The 9,663-nt window shown below is 50.2% G+C and overlaps 1 protein-coding gene across 1 annotated transcript; it reads right to left on the minus strand.

The window, feature by feature from the left end:
• Positions 1-338: 338 nt before the first annotated feature.
• LOC311038551 (ribonucleoside-diphosphate reductase subunit M2-like) lies at positions 339-1,541 on the minus strand (the record flags this gene model as incomplete). The annotated part of the gene is made up of 1 exon (XM_084048124.1): positions 339-1,541. One exon carries the CDS (start codon positions 1,539-1,541, stop codon positions 339-341), a length of 1,203 nt encoding a protein of 400 aa, XP_083904250.1.
• Between the last annotated feature and the right edge of the window lie 8,122 nt (positions 1,542-9,663).

The following is a 9,663-nucleotide window of genomic DNA, read 5'->3' on the forward strand; positions in this document are numbered from 1 at the left end:
GCACCCCTCACCAGGGGCGTAGAAAAGTGTGTGTGTGCGCTCGCGCGCGCGCGTGTGTGTGTGTGTGTGTGTGTGTGTGTGTGTGTGTGTGGACGAAATGTATATAGGGCTGAAGTGGTTACTGTATGTTTTGTAATAACAATAAAAATCTACAAAGTAACCACTGTAAGTCAACGTAACATGAAGCTGTTTTTTATTTGAAAACAAGGTACATTTACAGGTTACTCTCGACCACCTCTTCCACTATGCACCTAATAATAATAGTGTAGAGGAAGAAGCTCCAGAATTATCGCTATTGAACAGTCAAGTGTCCGAATATCTCTGTGTCCAAAGGACTCTTAGAAGTCGGCATCCAGTCTGAAAGTGGTGTCTACGTTACCGAACATGACTCCCATCCTCTGGTACTCTCCGACTCGTTTCTCAAAGAAGTTGGTCTTTCCCTCCAGTGAGATGTTCTCCATAAAGTCAAAGGGGTTTTCCACTTTGTAGAGCTTGTCAAAGCCCAGTTCCAGCATCAGCCTGTCTGCCACAAACTCAATGTACTGCTTCATCATGTCACAATTCATACCGATCAATTTCACAGGCAGTGCCTCGGTCAGGAACTCCTCCTCAATAGCCACCGCTTTATTGATGATCTGTGCGACCCTCTCCTTTGAAGGCTTGTTCACCAGGTGTTTGAACATCAGACACGCGAAGTCGCAGTGTAGACCCTCGTCCCTGCTGATGAGCTCGTTAGAGAAGGTGAGGCCGGGCATCAACCCCCTCTTCTTCAGCCAGAAAATGGCAGCGAAGGAACCAGAAAAGAAGATCCCTTCTACAGCAGCGAAAGCCACCATGCGCTCTCCGAAAGCAGCGTCCTTGTTCCCGATCCAGTTGAGCGCCCAGTCTGCCTTCTTCTTTACACACTCTAGTGTCTCGATGGCGTTGAACAGATAATCTCTCTCCTTCGGGTCTTTGATGTACGTGTCGATGATCAAGCTGTACATCTCGGAGTGGATGTTCTCCATGGCGATCTGGAAACCATAGAAACACCTGGCCTCTGTCACCTGTACTTCCTGGGCAAAATGCTCCACCAGGTTCTCGTTGACGATGCCGTCACTAGCTGCGAAGAAGGCCAGGACGTGAGAGATGAAGTATCTCTCCTCGTCCTTCAGGGACTCCCAGTGCTGCCCGTCCTTGGACAGGTCAACCTCCTCAACTGTCCAGAACGAGGCCTCAGCCTTCTTGTACATCTGCCAGATGTCATGGTACTGGATGGGGAAGATGACAAAGCGTCTGGGGTTCTCTTTAAGTAGAGGCTCGTCTTCCGTGGACTTCTCCTCTGCTTTGGGCTTGACCTCGGTTTTGTCGAAGATTTTGCACGCGGCTTTGGACGCGAGGATTCGGGTGGAGTTCAGCTTCGCAGTCTCACAGTAATGCGTGATACAGTCTTTGCAGTAATTGTGCCCACATGGAATTGTGACTGGATCAGGTAGCACGTCCAAACAGATGGCACAGTACAGAAACTGCTCTTTAGAAGGGATCGTGCCACCAGAGGCCATGTTTCTGTCTTGGTCAACTCTCACCTGATTTTGAGAGGGGAAACCCAGAGCTGCAATGTAATATAGGCAGAGTGCCAATCTTGGAACCTCCCCCCTCCAGTGGTCTTATTTCCTTGAGCTAAATGCACTAAGGCAGTAGTAAACCCGCAGCAGTTTGCTTTTGCACAATCATGGAGCAAAAGAGGGAGAGAAGAGTAAAACAGTGGCACTTAATTAATTTCCGGCAATCCAGTTCAAATCTGCTTTCTTTTTCAACTCTCTGGTTCGCCCCAGGACTATTCATGTACAGTGGTCTTGACTATGGAAGTCGTACCGAGCAACACAATGGATTTCAGCATCCACGACGTGCTTATAAGCGAGAAAACAACCGCCTGTGAGCCCAACAGACCCATGTTTCATAATGTCCTTCTGAAGCATCTGGTGGGAATTAATGGCATAAGCCCTTTGTTCATGGTTGACAGACTCGAGCTGAAAGCCTACGCTGAGGGTGACCACAGAGAGGTGCCTGTCAAGTTCACCCTAATGGACTCCAAGGCCCGCCGAGTGCTCACCAGTGAGCCCTCCGGGCACCCCGCAGAGTGGGTGCCCAGCACCGAGGCGCGTGCGCTCCCGACGCCCGCCTCCGGGACAAATGAGCACCCGTTCAAACGACTCTACTCCCTGGATGAGGAGGACAACAGGGTGAGCCTGATCAACGCATTCCGATTTCTCATGTCCAAAGCAGATTACATTGAGGCTAATGCTCGTGCTGCCCTGTCCATGACGGAGGGGCTACGGAATCACATATTCAACTTTGAGTGCGCGTGCTGTCAAGAGCATGCATCCTACGTCCTCGAGGATCGGGGGCTGTGGTTAAAACGGTGCCCAGGTCAAGGGCTTGGTGAGCTTCTCGGCTTCCCTAGGTCGGTTTGCTGCACTCCCTGCAAAGGGGTGATGTTAAAAAAAGATAACCTTGCCGTGCAGGGCCTGGTGGACCTGTTGCATCTACCTGCAACTCCGGTGCCGTACCAGCCGCAGGTCAGGACCGAGCACAACCACTTGCTTGTGTGCCGTCGCGATGCAAAGTACCTGACCGACCTATACCGATGCGTTGGGGCGTATGCCGAAAACTTGTCCATTGTCACTGATGCTAATGCCGTCGTAAAGCTCATGTTCGAGAGCCCAGCAAAGATCGGGCTGTTGCAGGGCAAGATGTCTATGAACTTGATCTACGGTGAATCGCTGGCACTCATACATGACACCCTGCTCCTTGAGGAGGAAAAACTCTTGCAGGGCGAGGGCAAGAAGGACGAGGACTTCAAGGCTGACAAGTTCAGGCTACCCCTTCAGGTGCGCGAGGACGTGATACTGAGGCGTAGGATCATGAATTTTTCCCCAGAATCAGACATGACACTAGAGGAATTTGCTGCCCACATCTATGCTGACTAGTGGGGCCGATATCAGAATTTGACGATTTACAACTCTGGAACATACAAGGCTACATGATGCGTGTGCTTCTTTTAAGTATAGGGGGAGGGAGATTTACGCCCCCCCCCCCCCCCAAGCAAAAAGAAGAAAAAAGAAGCTATATAAACGTTGACGGTGACTGTAAAAGGACCTACTTGGTGCTGAAACAAAGCCTGGTCATTCGAAGTGCTTCTGGTCAGTGTGCCACTTGAGAAGTGTTTGCTTTTGAGTAGGACCTCATTCATATATGTAAGTTATGTACACTTGGGTTTATTTCAAGATTTCCCTGGTACTATGGAGCAGCTGCTGCATCACACATGCAATAGGAAAACACACTGTATCGGGGTCCTCTCACCCCGTGCTGGTAAAAGTGGGAGACGATGTAACACTTCCTTGTCAAATTGACATTGACACACCTGTTAAAGCCGACGAGATGTCAGTGGACTGGACCAGACCTGGCTATCAGCGAAAGCATGTGTATATCCTGCGAGATGGACGTGTGCTTACAAATGGTCTGAATACATTGTACAAAGACCGGACAGCCGTCTCTGCTGAGCATTTGTCTCGAGGTAACCTGTCAATGAAGCTGTCCAGCGTGCGGTTTTATGACGAAGGAGAGTACGAGTGTTACGTTCCTAACCTGAACAGCTCTGTGATAATACAGCTGTATGTCGCCAGAGTGTCTAGGCCAGTGATCTCTTCGATTGAAGGTGGCAAATATTTGAAATGTCATTCAGGGTGCTGGTATCCCCAAGCCCCCGGAATTGCTTGGCGGTACCCTGCGGGACCCTTTGAACCTGTCGTCTCCCCTGTCCGCGAGCGTGTGCCACAAGCAAGAGACGCCAGATCTAAACACTGCTATGTCTCCCAATGGAAGATGGAGGTGATCAAAGAGGGCAGGGGGGAGGTGAGCTGCATTGTTTCCCTACCACTCTTCAATTACACTCTTGAGACAAGCGTTTTCATCCTGGAACGTGGTGGAACAACCGGGGAGAAGGTAACGACGAGCGGTTCCCCGCCATACCTCAACTACACTCTTGAGACAAGCACTGTCGTCCCGGAAGGTGGTGAAAAAAACGGAGAGACTGGAACTACGAGCGGTCCCCCGCCACACCTCAACTACACTCTTGAGACAAGCACTCTCACACCGGAAGGTGGTGAAAAAAACGGAGAGACTGGAACTACGAGCGGTCCCCCGCCACACCTCAACTACACTCTTGAGACAAGCACTGTCATCCTGGAAGGTGGTGAAAGAAACGGAGAGAATGGAACTACGACCTTCGCAGCGCTTACACAATCGGGCTTGATTGCTGTTGCTCTTTGGGTTGCATTATTACTGGGGTTTCTCTACTGGAAGAAGATAAAGCGAACCGAACAAGAGCAGAGATTTCTGCGCTGCAGAACAGATAGCGCACTGGACAAGATCGACCTTTCTGCCCAGCATGGGACAATTGCGTAATTTCTCTGTGTGATGTGATAATTGAAGTAAATACAAATAAACAACATTCACTCTAAGCCATAGCGTGTTTTTCTTTTTGACCTTAGTGTCAAGGGACCAAACCTGAGTCAGGCACCATAGAACACTATGGCCATTCTGACATGTAACAACACGCTGTGACACACACACACATCTCCTTCAAATCAGGCTGTTGTTTCTTGCTTGAATCTATATGGGCTAATACAACTTTCAAATTTAAATACACTAGGAATACCTTTTGGGAAAAATCTATACCGTATATCGTAGGTACAAAACACAAGAGAGCATTGGAGAATATCGGGTATAGTCAAATAATGTTTTTATTTTGATCAGCCATAGTTAAACTGTTAGAGGACAGTCCCCAGTCACTGTAGGGTGTTTTCAAAGCTTATAGAGACAAATCCACAGAATGCTGTTAGGAAGACAAAATGATTGTGAAGGCGCCTCCCCTGCCAGCGAGGAGCTGGCCCCCACCTGGAGGACGTTTCTCTCCTATATAACATTGCAGCTCTGGGGTTTCCCTCTCAAACTCTAATGAGAGTTCACCAAGGCTGACAAAATGGCCTCTTGCGGCACGATCCCTTCTAAAGAGCAATTTCTGTGCCCTATCTGTTTGGACGTGTTTACTGCTCCAGTCACAATTCCATGTGGGCACAATTACTGTAAAACCTGTATCACACATTACTGGGACACTGCGACCTTGTGTATGTGTCCAATGTGTAGAGCAACCTATCCAGACATACCACAAGTATCTGTCAATACTTGTATTTCTGAGCTGGTTAATCACTTCAGGAAAGACTGGGACCGGAAAGACATCAAGGGAAAACTTGAGATCAAAGGCTCAACAGACCTCACCAAGAAAAACAAAGAGCTTCTTGGAAAAATGTCCTCTCTCTCCCTCACACTTGCAAACTCTCACATGGATGTCTACACGGGAGGTGATGAATTCCTCATAGGGGGAAATGGAAATGGAACTTGGGTCTTCAAAGGGATAAGAGATGATGGAACTAAAGTTGCAGTGAAGAAAATGTTTCTAGGAGACTATGAGGTGCTGGAGAAAGAGACAGACCTTTTACGTCTTACAGAGCTGGATGATCCTTCCATTGTACGATATCTGGACTTTAAAAAGGACCGGAACTTTGGATACATTGTTCTTCAGTTGTGTGAATACTCACTGGAAGAGTACATCAAGTTAGGCATTGAGTTTCCTGGAGGCCATCTTCCTAACAATAACTTTTCTGACAGTGACACAAGGATCTGGGACATGATCTGGGACCCGGCTACAGGGTTTGCTGACTCTTGTCTGGACTTACCTAGCCCTGGTTGGCTGGACAGGGCTGTTGGTCTGGACTTACCTAGCCCTGGTTGGCTGGACAGGGCTGTTGTGAACTACTCCTTGCCAATGTCTTGTTGCCAATCCTTGTTGCCTTTCCTACGCCCTGTTCACACTGCTCCAGCAGTTTCCCTTTGCACAATCGAGCAAAAGAGGAGGAGGAGGAGGAGAAGACAGAAAAGAGGAAAAAAAGGTACATTTTTTTGAGGATATCGAAATATTTATCGTAAGCTGCAGCGGTGAGGATCGGCGCGGGCCCTGGGAAACGTTGGCAAGGGACCGTTCTCGATTCCTTCGTCGATGTCACAAGGTGGAGGAGAGCATTGCTTACTGCTTTGAGCAGCAGCACCGATATCTAGTGTATCTCAGGTTCAATATGTACTATGCTAATCTCTCTGACAATGAGGAGACTAGCAAATAGCAACAGCTCTCTATAATTCCTGTACATGTGAGGGAGAGTTCATAATAATAATACAAATAAACAGAATGAAAACTCCATGTGTTTTGTACTTCTTTATTATAGTTGAGACTGTAACCAATTACAACAGTCACACACACACTCTTCAGTTATACCAGCCCGCAACTGGGCTGCGTTCAAGTGTCCTTTTCGACCTCGCCGATGGCTGTGTCTTTCTCTGATCGAGACGAGCCATGTAGCAGACCATCATTGCCCATCTCTCCGTGCTCATAGTCACTGTCCTTGTAGGGCGGCGTAACGTACTGGGTGCTGATAGTGGTGTGAATGTTCACGTCGGTGTCCCAGCCTTTGCTGTACGAGCTGTCGCTGTCCGAGTCAGATAATTCTGAATCTAATTCCTCATTTGCCATCAGGCGGACCCTCTCCGTCTCTGCAGTTGTGTGTTGTGGGTCCAGACGCACCGGAAAGGGATGAACGTTTGTATTTGTCTCTGGCGATTCTTTGACCAGCATTATACCGCTCATGGTCTCCCAAACGTCCGCAGAAGGGGTGACTGCCAGTGACGCTCCCTCAGAAGTGGTCCTAAGAGATTTCTGACTCATAGTCTTTTGGGGTTTGAAGCCTAATTCCTGGGGAGGGAGGTTTCGGGGGTGGGTGTGTCTGGCTGCCTTAACACCTGGTCTGACAAAGTTTTGGAATCGACAGGCCTCTGACTCGGGATCAGACCTGTCAGCGATTGCGGTTCAAAACGCTAATAGTAAGCTGAGGCTTGTGTGTCTGTTTTCATTGGCGTGTTTACTCCACCTGTCTGAGTGATCCTACATAGACGGATCCCCTTTGGAGAATCTCTTCCCCATGTGGCAAACGCAACGCGAGATGAGTGTTGTGTAGTCGACCAGCAGCTCCGAAAAGACAACCCTCTTGCATGAGGGGCACGTAGTGTACACTTGCTTCATGTCGGTGAACGTCAGCGTGTTGACCAGGTTAGTGCAGAGGGGCACATAGATGACACTGACACCGCAGCAGGACGAGCCGAAAGACATCCTGTCCATGTCGAATTCCACGTCAATGTTCTTCGGGTTGCCTCGTACCTCGGACGAGCGGAAAGTCTGGTTCTTTAGACACCTGATACAGCGAAGGTCACCCTCGCCAACTCGAGGCTTACCGCATGGCCGCCCGGGTACCGACAGTACCTGCTCACATGTGGGCCTGATCCAGTTCACGAGGCAGTTGAGCACAGCGTACAGCTCGGTCAGAAGACGCTCATCGCATTTCGACAGCTCTTCAAAGTCCTCCCGGTTTATCAGTTCTACCGCTGGCTTCAACCAAGGCATATACGCGGCCGCGAGCTCCAGCGGGCTGTCGGTGGTGTAGGCCATGGCCAGTCTGAAGTAGCAGCTGAGTGTCAACTCGAGGTCGCTCTTAGCCAAACCCGCGTAGCCGACCTGTTTCACCACCTGAAAGGCCTTGGTTAGCGTGTTGTAGTACGACTGTTTGCCTTTGACAAAGCTTAACGCTTGCCACTTAACGCCCCAGCACTGGCTTGCTCTGGACTTCCTGTTCCCCCCTGCCTCGGAGCTTAGCTGGCTGGTGGGGGCGGAGCCCACGTATAGGAGCCTAGCCGCCTCCCTGACCCCCCTCAGCTGGGTGAGGTGCTGGAGGGTATTAAGGCCCAGGTTCCTTGATAAATACCTGTAAAAATGAGCCATCAGCCCCAATCTAAGTAGTGGCTTCTTGTCCCCCCTCGCTGATACCGCTTCCCTGCTTGGCTTCGAGTTTGCACACCAGCCATCGTCTTCCGAAGTCAGCGCTGCGGCCAGAGTGTCCCAGAGAGATAGGCATACTTCGTACGCCTTTTCACAGCCCGGAGCGTTGGTTTTACACATCAGCAACTTCACCAGTTCCTTTCTAACATCATTTGGCCCACATTCCCCACGACTCTTAGAATGACAAGCAGCGGAGCCCAGGCACTGGATGTATGCCTCCCCGAGGAGGGCTTTTGCCTGACGGTTGGACCCGACCACTTGGATCTCAAATACAGAGCGGAGGTCTTGCCCATGACCCACGTCCTCCTCAACACGCCGCCCGTGTTCCATGTTTACTGCCCCAGCGCCGCACCGAAAAAAGTGTTTGTGCTACACGCGGAACACCTGGGTCACTTCCTCAATATTGGAAACGGTCGAGCTAGCAAAGATCTCACTGACTACTCCAAACGTTCATACGAGGAGATGATCTGGGAGAACCTGGTGAGACTGCAAGGCGTAGATGCTGTCCACTCTGCGTTGAGTGAATGTCTGACCTCAGAGGAGACGGACAATAAACTTAATGACAAGGATGGGCAGTGGCAGCCCTGGAGCGTGTTTGGCCTTGCAGGAAAGGAGGATACCCCTCAACTGATTGCCTTTGTCATGAAGCTGCTGGACAACTTTACGGCGGACGAGCTGGCCAAAGACGAGCCCATTACGGATGCAAAAGGCCAAGAGCCTCGACACATGGTGTTCTTTTATTTGGCACAGTTTCTTGCCGGGCGCCTGGCCTTCGAGTTGCCACCTCAGAGCTTGGGGATGATCATGAGCGTGGCCTCAGCTCCTTTTCTGGAGTACAATTTCCTCGAGTCGATGTTCGCTGCGATTTTGACTAGGCCCATGTTCCTGCCGGTCTGCGTGAGGGGCTGTCGGGTCTACAGTCTTTTCCGGGGTTTCCTTTTCGCTCAAGGCACGGACTGCACCCCATCCGATAAGGGCTTTAGATGGATCGCCCATGACATGGCGGAGCGATTTAACCCTAAGAATTGGTTGAGAGAAGAAGAGCTGCATCGAGACCTGTGGCGTTACGCGCCACAGATGGGAGACCGAGCAAATACTCTCGCGAATGGGGTAAAATTGGCCACGAAAGTGATGGGTGGCAGAGACCTTGAACGGGACCTCAACCTCAACATCTGCAAGTACCTGCTTTCTGACCACATGATGGCCTACCTGCAGTGCCTGGTGTTTGCGACAATGCGCAACATGCTGCCATGCCGGTACAACAGCCAGTGTGGAGACCTGCACATGGTGGATGGCAGCGTGTTGAAGATGCGTAATGCCATTCTCGCTCAAGTTAAGGCGCTATATGAACGCGTCGAATCGAACAAGAGTGACACGATCTTGCTGTGTTCCGGTATGGGTTTCGGTTGCGATCAAGAGCCAACTTGGGGCAAAGTGTGCACGGGGGGTAAGTCTCTCAAGCCCACACCATACGCCAACCAAAGGTCCAACAAATGGGGCAACCAGAGGTCCAACCAAGCGTGCAGCACCGTTTATGTTGAGATGAGCATAAGTAGGAGCACGTACATGTCTGAGACCATCGAAATATCTTTGGACACTGTGACTAGTCTGAGTGAGCTAAAAAAAAAGGTTGGCGCTCTGGCGAATGCTCCGTTCAACTGGCGCGAAAAGCTCAAGGCGTT

Source organism: Gymnoscopelus microlampas (genome assembly GCF_963454915.1).
Source record: "Gymnoscopelus microlampas genome assembly, chromosome: 22".
Taxonomy (NCBI): Eukaryota; Metazoa; Chordata; class Actinopteri; order Myctophiformes; family Myctophidae; genus Gymnoscopelus; species Gymnoscopelus microlampas.